The following is a 23,515-nucleotide window of genomic DNA, read 5'->3' as shown; positions in this document are numbered from 1 at the left end:
CGGGCAGAGAACTGAGTGTCACTGGTGAGGTCTGGAGAAGGAGAGGGGGACTGAGACCCACTTATCAGCCTCACCTTCTTGCCACAGTCAACATCTGGAAAAAACGGGCATCTTATCAGTTACAGTCAGTCTCTATTGAGTTGTAAGATATCCTGACCATCAAAGGCAGCCGAAGACCCCCATTACTATAGTTAGGTTAATCCCTGAAAGGGCATAAGATCCCCTGGAATTGTCTTTGTCCACCTCCAAGTCTTTGGCAATCTGTTCTGACAACTCATCTCTTTTGTGAAGAATCACTGATACTGTTCCAAGCCAAGTTTCCGGTGTCAGGCCTGGCTGCGTTTATCTCCCAGTAACCAGTGGACTCTCCAGCATCAGGCCTTGGAAGCACTAGCCCTTCTAAATCCTGCACACAGAGACTCAGGGCAACTGCAGAGGACCTGTGCTGTCACTGGGCGTCATGAAATGGACCTGACCCAGCAACTGCTACTTCACATGAAGAATTTTACAGGGAAGAGTTCAGAGGTTGTGACACAGAAGTAATGACTGAAATTTTGAAGTTTTGCCTCTCATTGTAGGTGCTCAGGCATGGAGGATGACTTCAGCCAATGAATTGGCTGGGCAGCATCTGGAGACCTTGCAGAGGGGGAAAATACAAATATAATAAGATCTAAGGCTGGTACTGATGGTTTTCTTCTTAAAATACATGCTGCCTTCTGGAATACAAACTGACACCTTTTTTTTCTGCTTAAAGTCTTAATTGTTGATTTCCTTAAAGTCAGAAAGAAACAGTTCTCTCTGGTTCTCAAACGAGAGTGGAGATAAAGAAAAAAGGTCATCAGTTCACTAGACAGACATTTTAAAAGCAACTGGAGATCCCTGCTTTGTCTAAAATAGCCTGGAGAAGAGAAAGAGAGAAAGGGAGAGAAGAGAGATTTAAAAAAAAAAAAAAAAAAACCTTAGAAGTTCATTTGCCAAGGGATCTATACTAGGAATCAGTCCTCGGGCTGATTCATGTTACCTTTACCCTCATCCCTTTTATATCTTGTAAGACAGAAGAGAAGGGAAAAACCACTAGAGAAAAGGGAGGGAATTTTAGAGACAAGACTGAGGAAAAACAGGTAGAAGAGAGTGTATCACAAGACACAGAGGCAAGTAGGCGACTGGTATCGTAACTTCCTTTATTTAGTTATTCGGCAATGTATACACATATCAAAACATCACATTGTGTTCCAACTAATGTATAAAACTTTTCCTTGCCAGTTAAGAATAAATAAATAAAAATAAAAACAGAACAAAGGTAATATAAGTAGAAAAGAATGAGTTTTTATGACATCATGAAATTTGCAGGCAAAATGGATGGAACTAGAAATTATCCTGAGTGGGTAACACAGACCCAGAAAGACAAACATAATATGTACTCACTCATAAGTGGTTATGTTAGGTGTAAAATAAAGGATAACCAGGCAATGAGCCACAGCCCCAGAGAGGCTAGGTAACAAGGAGAGCCCAAAGAGGGATGCATGAATTTCCCTGGGAAGGGGAAATAGAAGACATCTCCTTTCGTTAACCGGTGTGGGGTGGGAATATGATGGGAACATGAGATGGGGTTGGGTGGGTTGGGAGCAAGATGGAGGCGGAGAGTAATGAAAAGTCTTGATGGTGGGAGTGGACGTGGGGGTTAGGGACAAATCTGGTGGCAGGGACTCCCAGGAATCCACAAGGATGACCCCAGCTAATACCTCTAGCAATAGTGGAGAGGGTACCTAAACTGCCCATCTGTAATCAGATTGATTACCCTGTCAGCATAGAGCTGACAAAATAAAGGTCGACCCCAATTTATTCAAATATTCCTATTACCCCGGAAAGGGGGAACTTGCCTGGCTAAAGGGTAAATAAAGCTTTAGAGCATGAGTGGGAATATCAAACAGGACTGATTTCCCAAAATTAATACATGTAACAGCTATTTCATACGAAACCGTGGGTGGCTCTGAAAAGAGCCTTTGGGTTTCGGTGAGGTCCGCCGCTCACTTGGAGCTGGTGTACTTGGTGACGGCCTTGGTGCCCTCGGACACGGCGTGCTTGGCCAGCTCCCCGGGCAGCAGCAGGCGCACGGCCGTCTGGATCTCCCGGGACGTGATGGTCGAGCGCTTGTTGTAGTGCGCCAGGCGCGACGCCTCGCCCGCGATGCGCTCGAAGATGTCGTTGACGAACGAGTTCATGATGCCCATGGCCTTGGACGAGATGCCCGTGTCGGGGTGCACCTGCTTCAGCACCTTGTACACGTACACCGAGTAGCTCTCCTTGCGGCTGCGCTTGCGCTTCTTGCCGTCCTTCTTCTGGGCCTTGGTCACGGCCTTCTTGGAGCCCTTCTTCGGGGCGGGGGCGGACTTCGCGGGATCAGGCATAGCGATGAACAAGAGACAAGCAAAAAAAGTAAAAAGCAACTAAGAGTCAGAACGTAGTCTGCACTGGCTGCTTTTTAAACAGACTTGTGGCTGTGCTGATCGCGAATAGCAAACGTCATTCACTAACTGTCCAATCAAAGCAAGGGATTTTCGAAACCACGATGCCATTGGTTTAGGTGAAACTTCTATATGTAACCAATGAAATCGCTTCGTTTTCGCGCCCTGCGCCGACTATAAATAGCGCCAGTGTGGCTTTCTCGTTACTGACTGAGCAGTTTGTGACAGCCAGTTTTCTACCATGTCTGGACGCGGCAAGCAGGGCGGCAAGGCTCGCGCCAAGGCCAAGACCCGCTCGTCCCGCGCCGGCCTGCAGTTTCCCGTGGGCCGCGTGCACCGGCTCCTCCGCAAGGGCAACTACTCGGAGCGGGTGGGCGCCGGCGCCCCGGTCTACCTGGCGGCCGTGCTGGAGTACCTGACGGCCGAGATCCTGGAGCTGGCTGGCAACGCGGCCCGCGACAACAAGAAGACGCGCATCATCCCGCGCCACCTGCAGCTGGCCATCCGCAACGACGAGGAGCTCAACAAGCTGCTGGGCCGCGTGACCATCGCGCAGGGCGGCGTCCTGCCCAACATCCAGGCGGTGCTGCTGCCCAAGAAGACCGAGAGCCACCACAAGGCCAAGGGAAAATAAGATTGAAAACAAACCTTTTAGCTAAGCCAAAGGCTCTTTTCAGAGCCACTCACCCTTTCTCCAAAAGAACTGAACACTGACTGCCTGTTAGGTGCATTATGAGATTTGTTCTATGTGTTGCCCCACGGTTTGCTCAAACCACTGAAACTATGTTACCTCTGTATTGAGTCGAAAATTGGCTAACCCCTGTAGGTGTGCTAACTAAAGGTTGAATGTTTTCTAGAGGTTAAGACTGGTACTTTGACCATTTAAATGTTCATTTCAACTCAAGACACTTAGTACTGCACATTTATAGGGAAACAACTAATCACTATGTAAGGTCCTCACTTGAATGCTGATTATGAGCATGACTGACAACTCAGCCGCCATTTGCCAACATCAAAACCAGCTAAGGATGTCAAGTCATTTCGTGGTATCACAGCTAAGCACATTTCCATTCCCCCTCTCCACCTCCGCTCTGTGCAAATTAAAGTTCACAAATTGCAGGGGCCCATGTGTTAATCATTTAAAGCCGTTTTTAAAAGTCACTACCTAATACATTACCTTTTCATATAGTCTGAAACAATGTTGTAAAAAAATGCTTTAAGAAAAATGACATTGATTTTCCACTAATACCCGGTCGAATTGTCTTTTCTTTAGGGGAATTCCACACTATTGCTCAAAAAGCAAATCATCAGACTGCAGAAAACAAAAGGACTCAACAGCCAATTGAGTTGTTCTTGCAGCCATTTTGACCAATCAGAATCCGTTCGTCTGTATAAATTTTGGTCGCGGGAGTTGTTTGCTCAGACTTTTTGTAAGCTGTAGTTGGAGCAGTTATGGCTCGCACCAAGCAGACGGCCCGCAAGTCCACCGGCGGCAAGGCCCCGCGCAAGCAGCTGGCCACCAAGGCCGCCCGCAAGAGCGCCCCGGCCACCGGCGGCGTGAAGAAGCCGCACCGCTACCGGCCCGGCACCGTGGCGCTGCGCGAGATCCGGCGCTACCAGAAGTCCACCGAGCTGCTGATCCGCAAGCTGCCGTTCCAGCGCCTGGTGCGCGAGATCGCGCAGGACTTCAAGACCGACCTGCGCTTCCAGAGCTCGGCCGTGATGGCGCTGCAGGAGGCCAGCGAGGCCTACCTGGTGGGTCTGTTCGAGGACACCAACCTGTGCGCCATCCACGCCAAGCGGGTCACCATCATGCCCAAGGACATCCAGCTGGCCCGCCGCATCCGTGGGGAGAGGGCTTAAGTTGGTCTATACAGTCTTTCCAAAGGCTCTTTTCAGAGCCACCCATATCTGCACTGAAAGAACTGTTTGCCTTTTTGAGCGTTGGCATTTTAGAACTCTCTTAGGACAGCACTAGCTTCCTTTCTTAACTAGTTTCTTCCTACCCAAGTTAGTGTACCTTCGTAGATTGCAGGTGGGCGATTAGTCCTTGGTTTTTTATTTTCTTTTGGCAAACAATACTGTTTCACCAGCTGAGCTGTTCAGGTATTTGTGTTGGAGGTCATTACTTAGTGTTGGATCTAGTGGTGCCTAAGAGCATTTGGTGGTAAATTTGTTGCTTAAGTCCTTACAGGGCTGTTTTCTAATTACTCGAGCAGCCGTTGAAGCCATAGACTCCAAAGCCATCTTCATTTTTGGTATGTGTGAAGCCTAAGGTTTTGTCTCCGTTTTCATGCTAGAAACTAGCAAGTAGAGATGTGCTTCAAAAGTGTTTGCGTGTTTAATCTTTGCATATCTGCACCACTTGTATCTGGTGCTCTCAGGCCAAAAATAGGGCATTGCGTCCCCTGCGACTGGAGTTCTAGAGGGTTGAGTTAAGGTTCCTGTTCTCTGAGGAAGGCAAAACAGATATCTCTCCCACGAAGAGCCTTCCTCTTGGGAGAGGAGAAAACAAACACAGGCCGAAGTCAGGTCAGTCATCATTGCTCAAGAACAAATCCAGCAGCCCCTTTCTGAGTCACGTCAGAAGTTGCCCAAACTTGTGCAAATATGTGCGGAAATAAGACTAAATTTCAGCCCATTAAAAGTATACTAATGTAACTGCTGCTCGCTTAACCAACTGTAGGTGACATGACTTAACATCTGGAACACCCCTTAGCTGTGCTTAAAAGGAGCCTCCACGATCCTCTTGGAGGCATGGCCATTTTCTACAGGCCAACGACCCCACATATGCTGGAATATTAATAGACGCTCTTTGCTTTTGCGTACTATTTGAGTCTGGGGTCTCCTTCAGCGTCTCCTTGGACCCTCATATGAGCCACCATGTGGTGCTAGAGATCTGAGGTCTTTCTGAAGAGCTACGGGCCTCTTCATCGCTCAGCCATCTCTCCAGGCCCATGAAGTGAATTTGTGTTAGTTGGTATACTCCTGATAATGTTTTCAGGATCCTCAGATAAATGAATAAGTGGATGGAGAAACAGGAAGAAAACCATGTGGAGGATGCAAAAGCCACGATGAGCCAGAGCACCAGAACCAGCTTCCTGTGGCCTGTGAAGGCCATCCTTGAGTTTGAGTGTCCATCTGTCTGTCTAACATTCATTTTCCTTTTTAGCAAAGCATTCAGCTTTTCCTGGCCAAGTGGCCTACGTAACAATCCTGTCTCAACTTGTCAGTGGGCTTATTGAAAAAAAGCGCTTGTGCCAGAGTGAAGAGTTCTGGTCCCTAGCAATCACGTGCCCACCTGTAACTCCACCACAAAGGAGGCAGAGATAAGTTGGCTCACTTGACTACTGAGCCAGCCCCTCGGCTCTGGGTTAGAAGAGGGAACCTCAACTGAAGTATAAGGCAGGAAGTGATCAGGCCAAGGTCAACCCCTGGCCACACACCTGCACTACATGCACACATTACCATATATACCACACACAAACACAAAGTAAAAATTTTGTTTGATAATATCATAGTGTTCATGTTGGCATGAATTCCTAAAGCAAAATAAAGTCCCTCTCCAAGGAAGTGACCTCTGGAAAGGAAGAGGGATATTTTGGAAGGAAGGCCTGCGGGGCCTAATGCAGATGGAGGGTTTATCTTTGGATCCAGGCTAAGCTACCCGTTGACTGTACAGTAAGCAGCATTCTGTCCTTCCACAGAGCAACACGAAGCTCTCTTACAAACTCTAAGACACTCACACAGGCTTTGGTTTTGTTTTTTCAGGTTCACTGATCAATACTTGGTATGCATCTCACAATTTTAGCCTTTCAGTTAGAATTACATGAAATGTTTTTTTATCGGCAGTGATCAGATACATGTACATGAATATTCTGTTTCTGACAATATTCCATATGCTGGCTATCACAGTGTGGTCAGGTCATCCTCTAAATAAACTTTATAAACCCTAGCACACCTCATCTCCCATATAAGAACTTAGTTTTGCTTTAATAATGGCATATAAAAATGAATACTAGGTGACAGATGCCACATTCTTTTGGCATGTCCTAGTAGGTAGACATTAATGTTATTTATTAAGACAAGGATCAGTAAAGAGTTGAATTGCTGAGTGATGGATCTAGGACACGTATTTAGTTTTGTTTTTCTTTTTTGTATTCCTACAAGAAATCTTGATTTCAGACCAGGGGTCACATAGAGGGGGTAAGTCCCAGACAGACATAAAGATCTGGAATTCAGTAGTATATCAGAAATATTTAAAACTAAAGGAGAGGGCTCTATCTCTTATAGCTTTTGCTTTATTGTCAACATCAAACTTTCTAATTTGCCTAGTTCATATCAGCCACGAATCTGTGCTTGTGGGCATTCTCTGCAGGGTCCCCATACGACCCTTTAATAATAATTTCCCTTAACCTCCAGAGCAGAATTTACCTCCCACAGGTTTTATTCTTTTAGACCACCATGCTCCCTGTCCCCCAAGACTGTACACTTCTTCGCCCCTCTTAGGTTATCGACTCACTTTTGTGTTTCTCCGCACTAGATCGTTTCTGTAGCTCAGACACTATACTCATGGCATCCAAGGGTGAATTAACTTTCCCCCGAACACAGGTTGTCTGCTTATTAGTACTTTTGGGGTTGGGATGACAACATTTAACATCATTGTTATTACTGCAGTCTCATTTAGGAACCATCCCTGGCCATTGTTTTGTGTGTGTGTGTGTGTGTGTGTGTGTGTGTGTGTGTGTGTGTAGGTGTTCCGTATATAAAGTAAACACTTAACTCATTGCTTATTGCAGTTTTCTTTTTTGTGATGGGGGTCTCACTGTATAGCCCTGGCTGACCTAGAATTCAGAGATCTGCCTGTTTCTGCCTCCTGAATACTGGGATTCAGATGTGGGTCACCCATGCACAGTAATGTTCCTAAGAGTAACCTAAGACAGCAAGGTACAATGGTTAACTACAAATATTCATAACAGAAAAATAAAGCTAGAAACATTACTTTCTAAATCTGTATTAATTTATAGACCCACCTCAAATAGCAATCCTACTTCATCAGCCTTTGGCTTCTTCAAACTCAGCAATCCCACGGCCTCAAACCGCAATGATGTTACTTACAGGTGTGAGCCACCCCATACCCGGCTTGTGAAATTTCATTTCGGTGTCACAGCTGCACAATCATATATATGAATACTGTATCACTACAGAAAATGTACGTTGTATTTCCAAAAGGGCATGTTAATAGATCTTCATTCAACCTCTCCCTACCTGTAACTCCAGCTCCATTTTATTTCCAAGCTGAGTCATAAACAGAGGCAGTGGTAGTCAGAGGTTAAGTCAAAAACAGAGCTACGCTAATATTGCTTACTTTCTTTAAAAATACATATCTATTCGTAACTACTATTGTACCGGTGGGGTATGCGTATGTGAAAGCCAGAGGACAACCTGTAAGGTTGACTCCCTCCTTCCACGTGGGCTCCTGGGATTGAATTCAAGTGTTCAGTGCATTTGATTAAGGCTTCCTGGCTCTATACTGGGCCATTAGCTGAATTTTATTCGAACAAAAGTGAAGATTGCAGAAAACTGTTACTTAGATGTGATGCTCCAGGAACAAAAAGCAGTAAAGAACAAAACAGTGCCGAGGCCACCTTCGGCAGAGTTCTACCGTGCAGAAACTCTAGACTGGTACTACACAGTACTCCCAAGGAAGTCTAATCCGTGTTCAATTTGGCATAGCTTGTGGGACAAGAGAGCTAATCTTAGTAAGGCACTTGTCATAGACTCTGAAAGTGATCACCGGAAATGAGGCAGTCAAGTTGGGCGGTGGCTTCCAGACAAGAACTCAATGGAACAAAATGAAAGTAAAGCTCATCTTGAAACTGTTCCAATAAAGACTTAATCACAAATCAAAGCTTAATTTTTTTTTTTTTTGAGTAAAGAACGGAGTTCTGAAAAGTCTTTTTTTCTAAGAACTCTTGAAAACTACACTGTTCACTGGGCCTTGTGGTGGCTCTCGGTCTTCTTGGGCAGCAGCACCGCCTGGATGTTGGGCAGGACGCCGCCCTGCGCGATGGTCACGCGGCCCAGCAGCTTGTTGAGCTCCTCGTCGTTGCGGATGGCCAGCTGCAGGTGGCGCGGGATGATGCGCGTCTTCTTGTTGTCGCGGGCCGCGTTGCCAGCCAGCTCCAGGATCTCGGCCGTCAGGTACTCCAGCACGGCCGCCAGGTAGACCGGGGCGCCGGCGCCCACCCGCTCCGAGTAGTTGCCCTTGCGGAGGAGCCGGTGCACGCGGCCCACGGGGAACTGCAGGCCGGCGCGGGACGAGCGGGTCTTGGCCTTGGCGCGAGCCTTGCCGCCCTGCTTGCCACGTCCAGGCATCACACAAAAAGCGATTTACCTGATACAGTGAAAGAGCAGTTCATTTAGGGGCGCTAAAAAAGAAGACGTGGCATTGGTTAAGACTCTAGTTTCGTGTTAACCAATGGAAGCACAGGATTGGAAAATCTGCATTCTGATTGGGTAAAACTAACTTCTAAACAACCAATAATGATGATTCCAATTTTTCACTCTATTTGCATACAGAAACCTATATAAGCAGAGCGTTCGCTTGGTCTTGTACCTTGACAACCTGTTCTGTTAAGTTACTTCCTAGCTGATATCATGCCGGAGCCAACTAAGTCCGCCCCCGCCCCGAAGAAGGGCTCCAAGAAGGCCGTGACCAAGGCCCAGAAGAAGGACGGCAAGAAGCGCAAGCGCAGCCGCAAGGAGAGCTACTCGGTGTACGTGTACAAGGTGCTGAAGCAGGTGCACCCCGACACGGGCATCTCCTCCAAGGCCATGGGCATCATGAACTCGTTCGTCAACGACATCTTCGAGCGCATCGCGGGCGAGGCGTCGCGCCTGGCGCACTACAACAAGCGCTCGACCATCACGTCCCGGGAGATCCAGACGGCCGTGCGCCTGCTGCTGCCCGGGGAGCTGGCCAAGCACGCCGTGTCCGAGGGCACCAAGGCCGTCACCAAGTACACCAGCTCCAAGTGAGCGGCGGCCCTCACCGAAACCCAAAGGCTCTTTTCAGAGCCACCCAACAGTTCTTTAGAAGGGCTTTTACACTACAAACAGTCGTTTTGTTTTTTTTGTTTTTTTTGTTTTTTTTTTCTTAGACCTGTTTAGTTTTCAGTTTCAATTACAAGCTTAGAATGCTCCAAAGCTATGCAGACTTCAACTGAGTCTATCCCCACTAGGAATTAAGTGCCCTTCAGTTGTTCCATTTCTAGCGGTTTGGGTCCCGTCTCTTTGGGAAGTCAAAATATGTTTTGTTACCTTGCTTCACGAGTCTCAGTTGGAGACTCCCATTTATTTTCCTGAGCATCAATTCTCTCAACTGCCTGGCTTTGATTTCACCCTAACCACCTGAATTTGCCTCAAATTTTGCATATTCCTTCCCCAATTTGGGTAGCTCGGATTATAGACCTGTACAACCAGGTTTGGCTCTACAAGCCCCCGGTTTTTCCCATGGGGTTGCCAGGTAACCTTAGGTTGCCTATTGATTTTAATATTGTCTTCTGTTGTACCATTGCTTGCTTGCTTGCTGTGACTTATTTTTAACTATTCATATAAGAATCTATTGGTGTGATGTTGATATTTCAAAATGGAATTTAGAGGAGAAACAGTTCAATGGGTCTTAATGTGATTTCCATTTTCATATTAGTTTCGGGATTCTGGTTACAAGGGTTTTTTGTTTCTTATTCATAAAATACTAGGTAAGGCAAAGAAGAGTTCATTTAAGTATAATAGGAATTTCAAGAAAATGCAAGTTATTTCGAAGTCCTGTTAGGCGAGTATGTGCAATAAAATGGTGATTAGTCACATAAATGCAGGTAATTGAATATCACCCTAGTCTATGTTGCTGTTTTAAACACCATGACCAAAAGCAACCCAAGGAGAAAGGTTTTATTTGGCTTACAAGTCCTCCCTGATTTAGTCCATCACTGAAGAAAGTCAGGGCGGGAACTCAAACAGCAGCAGAGGCAGAAACCAGACTCATCCAGATGTTTTTGTCCTACCTCCCAGGACCACCCTACCCAGGGGTGGCCCTGCTCAAGCTTGGCTCGACCACATCACTCATTAATTGAGAAAATGTCCCACAGGATTATGTACAGGTCAATCTGATTAAGGTATATTTTTCTTTTTTTTTTTTTGGTTTTTCGAGACAGGGTTTCTCTGTGTAGCTTTGCGCCTTTCCTGGAACTCGCTTTGGAGACCAGGCTGGCCTCGAACTCACAGAGATCCGCCTGGCTCTGCCTCCCGAGTGCTGGGATTAAAGGCGTGCGACACCACCGCCCGGCCTAAGGTATATTTTTCAACTGAGGGTCCCTCTTCCATCATACGACTCCAGCTTGTGTCAAACAGATGAAAAGTAAGCAGCACAAACATCAATGAAATATTAGTACACAGGTGCTCAAAATGAATTTTGGCTATTGTGTAGTAAGATCTTAGCAGGCCTGTCTAACCATTTTGTTCATTATCTCCAATCTCTATAGTATCCTGTGGAACAAGTTCTATTGTCTTCCTTCCTTTAAAGTTGAGGAAATTAAATGAGAATGGACTGCACTGAAGTTACAACTTACATCCTGTCTTGTGTGAATGCAAAGACTGAGCTATGAGCTAACTATTCTCCAAAATAATAATACAGTCCCTGAAAAGAAAATATGTAATGCATTATACAGCGAAATACCTCAAATTCGGTACAATTTCAATAAAATTTCTCTCATTGATCTGCTTACTCATTTTTTTTTTTCCTTTTTAAAGATTGAGAGTTTGCTATGTAGCCAGACTTGCTTGGAACTCCAAGAGTCCTCCTTCCTCAGCCTGCTACATGCTGTAGGCATGTTGACCAAGACCAGATATCATGCATTTAGAGGTAGAATTTCAGCCTGAATCCTCGTGAGAGGGTAAACTCCCTCTGATATTCATTACAGTCCAGAGAATGGTCTATGATGACTATAAATTCAGTTTTGAATGAGTCAGTTTATTAAGTATATAGCAAGTCAAAAGCAAATAAATAAATAATAGTGAGAGAAGCATTAGGTAAAACCTCATCAAATGGGATCTGAAAGCCTCCAGCAGCAATCAACTGAGGAAGCATTGTTGAGGTGGTCAGCTGGATTTCATGGGTCAAATCTGTTGCTCACAACATAAAGCGGGAACCAGCTGGGAAGTTGCAGTCAGCTGGAGTGTGCTAGTGGCCTTTCCCTCCATGGCTGAGCTTCCCGTAACTGAAGTGCTAGCTTTTTTTTTTTTTAAAGACAGGATTTCTGTGTAGTCCTGGCCGTCCTGGAACTTTCTCTGTAGACCAGGCTGGTCTCGAACTCTCAGATCCGCCTGCCTCTGCTTCCCAAATTCTAGGATTAAAGGCGTGCACCACCACTGCCCAGATAGTTTTGGTTTTGTCCCTGAGAGCACTTTTTCATCATGGGATAAGCAAAAGTAAGAAGCTGTTCATCTTTTATGGACACAATGATCTTATGCTTGGGTTGTTTTCTATTCCTTCCCAGTGACAGCATTAGGGGAGCAGCTAATCCTTACACAAGGGGCCTTGTAAGAGACTTTGATTCTTTTTTTATTGGCAGGGTTGGGGGGGGGCAGTTGAGACAGGGTTTCTGTGTAGCCTAGCTGTCCCAGAAATGTCTCTGTAGACCAAGCTGGCCTCGAAATCAGAGATCCACCTGCTTCTGACTCCCTAGTGCGGGATTAAAGGCGTGTGTTACCAACCGCTCAAAGACTCCAGAGGCGTTAGCACAATCATACTTGAGTCACCACCGGTTGGGCGATACAACTCTCAGACAACTTTTCAGTGAACTCAAACATCATATGGCACTTTGCCAATATAATGCTTTATGATACCTACTCTCTTTGTTCCATGATTAAGTCAATGAGATGGATTAACAAGAGAAAAGTGTATACATTCATTACATGAAGAAAAACAAATAATCTTCAGAGAGATCTGTAACTTTATGTTCCTTCTTGGTGGACGAGGGAAACAGGCAAACTAGTGGGACATAAATTACACCCTAATCAGGACGTTGTTCTTGCAGAGGATACTCAGGATAATGCAGTTGCTTCTGGGTGGCTTGTCTTTGGTAATTTAATGGAAAATCAGATCAAGCATATCCATGAATTTGATTCAAAAATGTCCTTAGTTTACACTGCAAAAGGTAAAATTTGGAGTGGCATTTACCAAGTTCCTCTATATATGTAAGGAATATTAAATGTATGAAAAAAAGAATATTTCCATTGAAGTGGGAGAAACTTAGGAGTAACAAGTTAGTGTTATAAAGGATTTACCAATAACCTTACTCAGTAAATATTGAGCACTCTACCACGGCTCATGAGGAAACTCCTTGGTGTATAGGGAGCAGAGGAAGCTTGGAATAAATGAAGTCCTGAGGGAATTCGTATTGTTGACATGGTATGGCCAGGTCACGGACCCTAGAATCTCAGAGTCATGAAGGAATGGAAAAGCTCCCCATACCAGGATGAGACTCAGAGGCATGGCAAAACCTGCTCTTCTGGTCCATGTGTGGATGTTGATAGTGTGTGCAGAAAATGCCTATCTCCCCTCCCTCAATATCAAGGCCGGAAATCGGCTCCCATATAGACTGCTCCTACAGAGATTAGTCAAACCTGTCTCCTTGATGAAGCTGTATGCCATAAACACTGACTTCTTGTTTATCTGTATGTAATAACCCCACTTTCTTATCCAGCTGTGTGCAACAAACCTGCCTCCTGTTCAACTCTATACAAGAAACACTGCACTTTTGGGTGCTGTGGTTTCTACAGCCCAGACACCAGTTCATCCAATCTCGGCTTTCTATCCATGTGTCTGTCTGCCTTGTATTTCCTCACAGTCCCAGTCATGACCAAGGCCCTGGAAGTCATTTTAGATGCACCCTTTGGACTTTGTTTTGTAAGTATTTTTCAGTTTGTCTAATTTTCCTGATTTGTTGGCCTAATTTTTAACAGTGTCCATAAATTTCCTTGTAACTACTGATGCCAACAGCTGTATTGGAGTTTTGTTCTGGGGCAAGTCACCTGCAAACAGGGAGAGGGACTAAAAAATAGGTACATGGCCTTCAACGAAATTGACTTCCCATCAGGTAACATGTGCAAGTAGATTCCTAGGCCACTCATATTTCTCCTGAATACCCAGCACCAAGTTCAGAGGTCACAACTTTTCAGGTTTAATAATTTCTCAACTGTCTCAGGAAATCGAGGGAAAGTGCTGGAGTTTTGTTACACTCTCATCATAAAAGATTCAGGTCACTGTTCTAAACATTAAAGATTCTCTCCAGGCTGGGAAGAGAGATGTTCTGAGATGGGTGTCAGGCAAGGAGGTCCTTTAACAACATCGTGGCAGACCAAGCCTGCCCACAGAACAGGGGGAAATCCTTACATTCGTAGCCTTTAGATAGAGAGGGCCTCTGAGTTTAGCAGATTATTAAAAGTCCTAAATAGGATATATGACCACAATTTAGAAAGCTCTGTTGTGGCATACCCACCAGAGACGATTATCCTGACGCAGGTCAAGCCAACAGAAAGTCTTTATTAGCCAGCTGGCAATTACACTGGGTGTTCAGGATACCACTCTAGCACCGAGACTTCCTCAGGGTGAGCTTTTAATCACAAAAATATATCCTGGCTTGGCTTGTTTCAGATAGCCAGAAGCAGAACTACAGAAGCCAAAAAGCAAGGAATATATATTTAGAGACTTTCCTAGAACTAGGGACATTGATGGATTAGGTCCTTGTTTTCATCTTGGCAGGTGGTGCTGTCTACCAGCTGAGTTTTATGGCCTGAATGGTACTTCCATCATGGAGTCAGTCCTGCTAAGGTCTGGGGGCCTGCTAATGTCCGCTGCAGCTCATCCTACTGCCCCACCCTTCATTGGGGCTGTAATTACTAAACTTAGAGAAGAAACTAAGTAGAATACCCTGCGGATTAAACACATTAGTGATAATTCTGAGTCACCGGGAATGCACTGGTGTTACATTAAGGAAAGAAATAAAAGCATTTCCCCTTGGAGTTGTCCAAGAGCAAGCCCAGATTTGCATTCTCTGTCTACTTCATGCTTCCTGTGTCATTTGTCTGTCTGTCTTCATGTTTGTCTGTGTGAAGGAGTATGAGTCTGAAACTGTGCCTAACTGAAGGCTGTCGTGTTAATCTCTCCCTGCGTCTTCTGTCTCTGTGTCTGTCTGTTGTGTGTGTTCTGGTGGAAGTTCCACCTCAGCCCCTGGCACACATCTACCCAAAGAGTCTGGAATGTTCTGGTGAAAGTCACACCTCAACTCCCCTCCCCTCTCTCCCTCCCCAAACCTGCCCCCTCAAAGCCCACCAAACAGCAGGCCCTCCCCTAGAGCTACCCTCCTGTTCCAGACTCCCACCCCCTCAAAGCCTACCAAAAGCCAGTCCCTCCCTGGGGCTTCTCAAGACTATACCTACAGGTTACTTGAGGCATGGTAGCCATAGTGCCATGTGACTCTTCCCCTGCCTTTCCAGGGGTCACCCAGGATTGCTTTGCTCTGTTCATTAAGGCTGGATTTATTTAATTTACTTAATTCTGCTTGATTGGCTTATTAAATTGGCAGCGGCGGATATCCAGCAACCTGAGATTTAAAACTTATCATTATGAGCTATGTGTGTGAATGGTACCTGTCTCTAACAAAGGACTTCACTCTGTATTTATTGAACAGCTTAGAAAGCATCAAATGGCCTCTAGAGCACTGCTTCTCAACCTGTGGGGTGCAGCCTCCTGGGGGTCACATATCAGATCTCCTGCATAGCAGCTATTTACATTTCAGTTCATAACAGTAACAAAATTACGTGTATGAAGTAGCAATGGAATAATTTTATGGTTGGTTGGGGTCACCTCAACATCAAGAACTGTATTAAAGGGTCGCAGTATTAGGAAGGTTGAGAACCACTGCTTTACAGAAATCTTTAGCAGTTTTATAAGGATTAAGTCACTGGCTACAACTGATCATAACTGATAAACTAATATCCATAAACGTCATTTTCAACTTGTGTGGTAGATTTTAGAAAGTCGCTTTCACCTTCATATTTGCAGCTTTCAGCAAATGATACATGGAAGGGGATGTAACTTAGGAATGCTGCTATGTACTAGTTCAGGTGGTAAAAGTCGATTGCATGGGAAATCCAAGACAAGGATGAATGATACATTGTTCTCTTCAATGTAGGTTAAACAAACAAGCCAGGCTAACACTCTTAAAAGGGACTTCTGGTTGTATTATTAACTTTGGCTGTGAGGCACAGCCAACACTCCAGTCTCTTAGAATGTAGTAGATATTTTCAGAATATTATAGCACCACAGAATACAAGAGGTGGCTGTTTTCGGTTCAGTCAACAACCCAGACTATGTTTGGCTGTTTTTCTAGTGAGCAGCTCCCATCCTGAGTCATCTCATTGCATTATACAAATTTAGTAGCGACAGAAAGGGCTAATGGAAAACAGACACCTTTGTTATTAGGGAAATGTTAAAAAAAAAAAATGAACATCTCCAAGAACCCTGGAGGAAAACTTCTTTGCTATTTAACAAAACTAGAAAATACTAGTGTGCATTATGAAGAGTTTATATGCTGCATATGATTAAGAGGGGGAGGTGATGGGGAAATGTGATAGGACACAGGAGGTGAGCCACTGTTCCTTCCCAAGGCTTGGTTACTGCAGCCCGAGGGACTCAATAAGCGAAGAGGCAGAAGAACGAAAAAGAAAAGGCTTTGTTAACTAGAAGTCAAAATGTTGGAAGATGGCAGGCTATGGCCTTTTTTGAATTACTTCTTTTTATTATTTTATTTTAGGTGGATGGGTATTTTGGCTTCATGTGTGTCTGTGCACCACATGCATGCTTGCCCAGATAGGCCAGAAAATACCATCAGATCCCCTGGAACTTAGCTACAGACAGTTATGAACTGCCGTGTGAGTGGTATGTGCAGAAAAAATGAAGCAGAGAGGCAGGTACACTCCATCTCAACAGGCTGAGACGGCTTTATTGGAACAGGGGTCCTCAGCTTTTCTGGGAGAAGAAAGTTGATTGCATTTAGAGAGACTTGGGAACAGGTGTGTATACATACATGTATACATGGGTAGCTCCCGGGAAGTTACAGCTTTGTGTGTGTGTGTGTGTGTGTGTGTGTGTGTGTGTGTGTGTGTAAGGTGGGTTGTTTTCGATTCCCAGGGATATTGTTTCTGCAAATGGAACAGAAGGGACAGGCTAGGGCCAAGCAATTCTTTGTGATTAGTGCAGCCTGACTCAATTCCTCATGACCTGAGGCTATCACCAAACCTGAGTGCTCTTAGCCTCTCAGACATCTCTCCAACCCTGGTCCAAGCTCTAGCCTTTCTATAAGCAATTTTTGCCCCTTGTCCTAAAAAGCAATCTTTTAGGTAATCAAAGGAAGGTCTGAGGGCCCCAGACTGTTGGGTACTCATTTGTATCTTCTAAAAGAGCCCTCTTCAGAAATGTGGGCTATGTGACTCTTATTTCACCAGAGATAGCTGCAGCCCACTGGATGTAAACATTTAAAGGGTCAATGTTCTGTATTAATTCAATCAACTGTATCTACATTTCACTGTCCTCGGTGTCTCTGGCTCCCTTCCAGGTATGACTTTCTTTCAATCTGGGCTTGAAGTGCTCAGGATGGGAGAGTTTTGCATGCTGTGATGGCGATTTGACTACATCTTGAACTAACTAAAGTCCAAATAGCTAGGCACACCTGTGAGAACATTCTTTTTCTTAATCAAATCGTTTGAAATGAGAAGACCCACTTCTAAACCAAATCTTTGAGGTGAGAATCCAGATCTTTTGAGATAGAAAGCTTTTTCATATGGAATAGGATTTATCAGAATGGCTTGCAAATATATGGAGTCTATAAGTCCTGTTTCTCTAGAAAACCCTGACGAATACACATGCCTAGCTGATAACAGTGTCAGTCAATCTACAGAAGAGAAAATTCAGTGGGCAGCCAACCCCTAAGGAATAGAATGGGCAATAAGGGGGATACACTTCTCAGAACTGTTCTCAGTGTGGAGTAGTGAAGGTGTGACACGATTCTCGTCTGTCCACAAAAGGAGTAGATCTAATCTCAACGGAATGAAAGAGATGGTGTGCTTGGGTTTTCAGTCATCTTGGAATTCGGCACGTTCACTTCCTGAGGACGTGAAGGCACTGGAGTTTTAGAAGCGGTCTATTGTTAACCTCTTGCCCCAACCAACCCAGGGGGTCTTCTGATCCTTTTCTACCCTAAGGCGAGCCATAGAAGTGAGAGCTCCTCAGGTAAGACAGAAACAAGACTGTCCCTCTACAATATAAACTTAAAACCAGAAATACTGGTCCCAATCCCTTTCTGGATAATAACTGACCAGGAAGACCAGGTTGTTGATAGGAGATCATAAGACCCTGACCCCCGAGAAGTCTCATCTTAGACCTGGGGAAAGGAAACTCCATACTGAGAAGCAGAAAAGATTGTGAACAGAAAGTCCTGGCTGGGGTTTCCCATTAGTTCACACCCACACCTTTTGTCTAATTCTATTTCTACACAACTGTCTTTTTCTCATAATTCAGAAGAAAAAAAAAAAAGACCTTTTCCCTGAATCTTTGAATATTTGTTGTAGAAGGGCTTGATGTCACATGAAAGATTAATACAGTTACCCTAGAGCTTCATCCTAAGTCTGTTTTAAAATTGTTTTATTAAGGAGACCAAGAACTGGACAAGAAATCTTAGCTTCCCCAGTAATGAGCCCAGGAAAGCTGGGGCCACACACATCAGCACAAAGGCCCAGATTAAGCCACACTGCACACGTGGCAGTTAGCTGAGCAACCAAGCTTTCTCTCTGCTCTGACCTACTGTGCTTGGGAGTGGACTCCTGTCACAGGAGTCATGTGAAGAAGCACTCTGGACACTTGGAGATTAACAAAGGGTAAGGGCTCTTTAATGAAAGTGTTTGTCCAGCTCTGGCTAGTTCTCCATGAGGATCTGGTCTTGAATAGAAGATTTCACTAACTTGCATGCACCTTGAGCTTCTGTATTCCACATCCGCTGTCATTCTTAAATCTCTTTGGGTCCCAGCCCCAGGTTACACTTTGAGCAATTTAAACAAAGTCAAGTCTACATTTCTGGCCCGTTAGGCAGGTGGGAGATTTACAGAGCAAAAATATTTCGAGAGAATTATTTTAAGTGTTCTCTACAAAATAGATGTTACCTGGGGTCCTCTTACTCACCTGGCAGAACACGGCTTTTCTCAAGAAGTGAAGGGGGTCGTGGGTGCTTCCTGGCAGGAGAGGACTCACCAGTGGTTGTAAGCCTGCAGGGCCCCCTTGAGTTGACTGCTGGAGGCCTGCTCTTTGATATGGGAATGAGCCCTAATGACTGTTGTGAATCACCTTTGTCTCTTCTGTTTTGGAAATGGAGCCTAAGGGCCAGTCAGCCTGGTCAATACAGTTACCTCCCAGCATCCTAAATTTTGCTCCTCTACCAGCCCTGGTTAGTGCACTGCTTATCTTTGGGGTATTTGGAGGCAGGGCTCCCTTAGCTAAAATCCGACCTTGTTTGACTTAATGTCTCCTAAACAAATCTATTATTAACAAATTCTTTCTAACATCATTTCCATTACTTTGAATCTCTTCTACCTCAGTACAGCAAGCATAAAATCAAGAGAACAGCTACATAAAGATACTCATTTAGAGCCAGCCGAAGAACCAGGACTACATGACTACCTCAAGGACAGCTGGCCTACCTGACAACTTGTTTCAAAAAACAAACAATAAATAAAGATCTAGCCATTTTGTCTCAAAGCAAATCCATTAGTAAACCTTTTATCAAGGAACTGTATTACTTCAAGTTTCCTCTGCATCAGCCTTGTATCTGCTGCGGCAGGGACTGTAGCTTTGCTCAATTTGTTGTAAGAATCATCGTCAGTATTGGCCGTGACCTTTAAGATGAGGGAAGAGATCAACCACTTCTTGCCATCTCCATGATGTAAATCTCTGATTAATTAATGAAGCAATACAATATGGTAAAAAGATTAAAATAATTTTAGATATTTTTCTTTAAACATAACAGAAACCACAATGTTTAAAACTTTTTTTTTTTTTTTTTTTTTTTTTTTTAATGAAGGAGCTAGAGAGAGAGTTCAGCAATTAAGGGCACTTGACATTCTTGTAGAGGACCAGGGCTCAGTTCCCAGTATCCACACGGGGCCCCACAACCATTCATTTATTATCCCCATGCCAGGGGATCTAACATCCTCTTCTGACCTGCTTGGGTGTCAGGCACATGGGTGGTGCACAAAAACATACCTGTACAAAAAACACACTTAAATACACATAATAAAGTAAAAAAAAAATCTTACTAAAAACTTAAACATTTTGAATGGAAACAATACAAAAGGCAACAATTTCCTACCATAATCAAGAAGTAACTATATTAGTGATAATATTATCTATTATAAAGAAATCAATAAATCAGGGCAAGTGGCCAGTTGATTAATCAGACTCAGTCATTTACACGGAAAGTACATTCTGAGCACAAAAAAAAAAAAATAGATTTAAAAAACATTTGGGCTGTAGCTAACGATTAGAGGCAGAGCCCTGTGCAAAAGCCTTTGGCTCTAGCCCACAAGAACACACAGAACCACTCCATCTAGTTATGCTAAGTTTATACTCATCCAGAGCACTCACAGCTGGCACTAGTGAGTATATACTAGAGTTTTCAGAAGCCTTTGGAGGAAAGTGTAATATTTTTAAATACCTTAACATTTTGTGAACAACAACTCTGGGAAAAGAGTTGTGTCTGCAAAGACTGATTGGATGGTTAGAACGTCAGCCATGTGGAGACACTGGAGTGTTGCCGAGCCAGAAACTAATTACAGTTTGTCTTGGGCTATGTTTTCTCCTCAAGAGCCATTCCTCACCCAAAACTGTGTTGGGCCAGACATCCTATGACTAACATATGGAATAACCTTCTGAAATATCAACTTAATAAAACCCTAATTTCCCATCAATCAAAGGGCCAAGAATGCTGTCTGCTAACATGTAAGGCCTAGGACAAGCTGTTCCTCATCTTGCAAGGATTTGATGACTGTATGTGAGGGGGCGCAGTAAAGAAACCGCTGACATGACCTCTCCATGACATGATTAAGTTTTTTCTATAGATGAGAAAGAACCACCAGAGGCTTTGGGAAGAGTCCAGAGCACAGGGAAAGATGTGCAGTCTGAACATGGCCTGGGCTAGGGGAACAGGAAAGAACAGTGGAGAAATCGAGGTACTCATGATAGAAAATAGAGCACAGAGAGAGTAAGAGAATGAGAGAAAGGAGGAGAGAGAGAGAGAGAGAGAGAGAGAGAGAGAGAGAGAGAGAGAGAGAGAGAGAGAGAGAGAAAGAGAGAGAGAGAATGAGTGGCTAGGGCAGAGAGAAGTCCCTGAGCTGCAGGGAGTTTAGGGTAGGGGAGGAGATGAGCAGGGCTGAAGCTAGTGTGGACTTTGAAATGTACACCTTGTCCTTTGATACTGAGGCAGCCTGGAGGCCAGCATGGGCGTTGATATGCAGCCCTAGGTAGCCATAGGTCTCTTCTGCCAGAGGTAGGGAAATTGACTCCTTTTGGCCGATGGGCACTAGTTTGGCAAGTTACTGAGGAATGCTGGCTTTTATCTAACTGCCAGAAATCCTATCATCCAGGTTGAGCCCATTTCGGGATATATGGACTACCTTTCGTGGTCTGGGGAAAAGGAGTTTAGTTTGGAAGTAACAATGACCTCATATAAACATGAGTATATTTTTTAAACGCTTTGAGTTATGATTTTACTATGAAAAAAAATGTGCTATATTCAAGAAACATTTCTTGAACATGGAATTTGGGGTAACCTAAACCTGTGTTTCTGGGGCCATGGTCACTCATATTTGGCTCCAGAATAAAGGATGTCATACCTCCTTTGATGAAAAGTTATCATTATATTTTGATCAATACCTATCCTCTCAATTAAAGCGTTTGAATTCTAGATTATGGTCAGAACTATGTATTTTATAATACGAAAAGATAACATCAGCATGTTTTTGTCATCTGCGTGAGACTTTGTTAAATGTACAAATAGTTATGATAGAATATTAAGTAAACACAAACTTTTAATTTTTTCTCCACATCAGTTTGAACTGTTTCACTAGAGTCCCTCTGCCAAGAAATACTGATCAAGATACAGATAGAATTTTAGTCATTGTTAGTGGTAATACTCAGTGTGGGTGAGAGAACGGAGAAAATAAGAATCTTTGAATACGTGAATTTCTGTGAAATTGGTTAAAATTTTTCTATAAATTCTTAATGAATAAGCAGACGTGGCCATTTAAAAGCTTTAACTAGTGGAAATTATGTGAAATGGAGTCACTTGTAGATGAGGGAAAGAAGGTAATTCCCAGCCCGGGCTGCGCCTTAGAAAGTGTGCACTGACGCCGGAGCACCCTCGCGGCTGCCTGCGGGCTTCTCTCTGGACGGGGTAACGGGTTGTCAGCGGCCGCTCGGCTTTTCGTATTTCGCACAAGGTCAGCGAATTGACTGCGCTCAGTTCTTCAAACTGGAAACAGGGGAAGAAGAGCTAGTTCCATTAGGAAGCACAGACGAGGAAACAAGAGGCGCCTTTTGTTTTTTTTCTTCTCAAGCCTTCCCCTCCCCCACGGCGGCGGGAGCAACTTCCCGCCTCCTCCCGCAGGTTCTCAGTTCGGTCCGCCGCCTGCCCTATAAAAGCCGGTGCTCGGCTGAGGCGTCAGCGTCTCAGCTGTCAGCTCCCTGTGGTGTGTGACCATGTCTGGCCGCGGCAAAGGCGGGAAGGGCCTGGGCAAGGGCGGCGCCAAGCGCCACCGCAAAGTCCTGCGCGACAACATCCAGGGCATCACCAAGCCCGCCATCCGCCGCCTGGCCCGGCGTGGCGGCGTCAAGCGCATCTCCGGCCTCATCTACGAGGAGACCCGCGGGGTGCTGAAGGTGTTCCTGGAGAACGTGATCCGCGACGCCGTCACCTACACGGAGCACGCCAAGCGCAAGACCGTCACCGCCATGGACGTGGTCTACGCGCTCAAGCGCCAGGGCCGCACGCTCTACGGCTTCGGCGGCTGAGCTGCTCGGCTCCCACTTTACTCTCCCTAAAGGCCCTTTTCAGGGCCACCACATAGTCCTGAAGGAGCTGACCGGTCCTTGATGGAATTGGGTGTTCAATAACAGACAAACTTGTCAGAACTACTTACGGCTTAGGAGCAGACCGATTTCGAGCGGTCCAATCAGAACGTGCCTGTCTAGACTCCTCATTTGCATGCCAGTACCTAAGCTGTGTCTGGGTTAGGAATGCTGTGGAGTAGTCAAGTGGTGGTGATGCGCGCAGTTTTTTCAAACCTTACCAGACAGTCCTGTAGGAATTGAGTTCGAAGAGTCTCTAAATTTAGAGGGAGGTTGCTTTGACTTTGCAAACCACGTTTCCTGTGATGCAGTGACACATTCTACTGACTAGAAGCTGATACCACTTTTGGGGAGCAAGTTTCTGAATTGAGTTTTTTTGTAAACTATAATGAACTTTTAAATAATTAAAATAATTAAAAGCATCACATAACAAAAACGTTCAAGAGCCAATAACTCAAGCTATACAGTAGTGTGCATTCTGAACAAAGAGTCACACGTTAAATATCTAATGTATTTTATGCCCTAATCCATCTCCAGAAACAAAAGTGCAGGACAGAAATATTAGGAAAACAGTTTTGAATAATTTGTCCAATGCCTGTATTCATTCTTTTCTCCCTTATACTTGGCCTTTATTGTTTTCTTCATGTTATGCTGTACCCATATGTACATTAGTTTACATGTACTTATTTGCTAGATGCCACGTATGAGAAAGCATGTGGGTTTTTTTTTTTTCTTTTCTGAGATTGTGTGTCCTTGCTTCATGCACATTATAATTCCGTCTATTTTCCTGCACATTTTCTAACTTCATTTTTCT

General features: G+C 44.6%; 5 protein-coding genes across 5 annotated transcripts; 3 read left to right on the top strand and 2 right to left on the bottom strand.

Annotated features, from left to right (window-relative positions):
- Window positions 1-1,981: 1,981 nt before the first annotated feature.
- LOC128104075 (histone H2B type 1-H) lies at window positions 1,982-2,434 on the bottom strand. Its single transcript, XM_052728837.1, has one exon. It carries the CDS (start codon window positions 2,406-2,408, stop codon window positions 2,028-2,030), a length of 381 nt encoding a protein of 126 aa, XP_052584797.1. The 5' UTR covers window positions 2,409-2,434; the 3' UTR covers window positions 1,982-2,027.
- Window positions 2,435-2,467: 33 nt separating this feature from the next.
- Window positions 2,468-3,130, top strand: LOC128104073 (histone H2A type 1-B). The gene has a single exon (XM_052728835.1). The coding sequence runs from the start codon at window positions 2,707-2,709 to the stop codon at window positions 3,097-3,099; it is 393 nt and encodes a 130-aa protein (XP_052584795.1). The 5' UTR covers window positions 2,468-2,706; the 3' UTR covers window positions 3,100-3,130.
- Window positions 3,131-3,917: 787 nt separating this feature from the next.
- LOC128104078 (histone H3-like) lies at window positions 3,918-23,032 on the top strand. Its single transcript, XM_052728839.1, has 2 exons — window positions 3,918-4,246; window positions 22,314-23,032. Exons 1-2 carry the CDS (start codon window positions 3,918-3,920, stop codon window positions 22,642-22,644), a joined length of 660 nt encoding a protein of 219 aa, XP_052584799.1. The 3' UTR covers window positions 22,645-23,032.
- LOC128104074 (histone H2A type 1-H-like) lies at window positions 8,457-8,843 on the bottom strand. Its single transcript, XM_052728836.1, has one exon. The coding sequence runs from the start codon at window positions 8,841-8,843 to the stop codon at window positions 8,457-8,459; it is 387 nt and encodes a 128-aa protein (XP_052584796.1).
- Window positions 9,113-9,544, top strand: LOC128104076 (histone H2B type 1-M). Its single transcript, XM_052728838.1, has one exon. It carries the CDS (start codon window positions 9,126-9,128, stop codon window positions 9,504-9,506), a length of 381 nt encoding a protein of 126 aa, XP_052584798.1. The 5' UTR covers window positions 9,113-9,125; the 3' UTR covers window positions 9,507-9,544.
- Window positions 23,033-23,515: the final 483 nt, after the last annotated feature.

This window comes from Peromyscus californicus, unplaced genomic scaffold (genome assembly GCF_007827085.1).
Source record: "Peromyscus californicus insignis strain IS unplaced genomic scaffold, ASM782708v3 Scaffold_8__1_contigs__length_139910024, whole genome shotgun sequence".
NCBI lineage: Eukaryota > Metazoa > Chordata > Mammalia > Rodentia > Cricetidae > Peromyscus > Peromyscus californicus.
The sequence above is the reverse complement of the archived record's forward strand: the minus strand, read 5'-3'. Positions and strand labels throughout refer to the sequence as shown.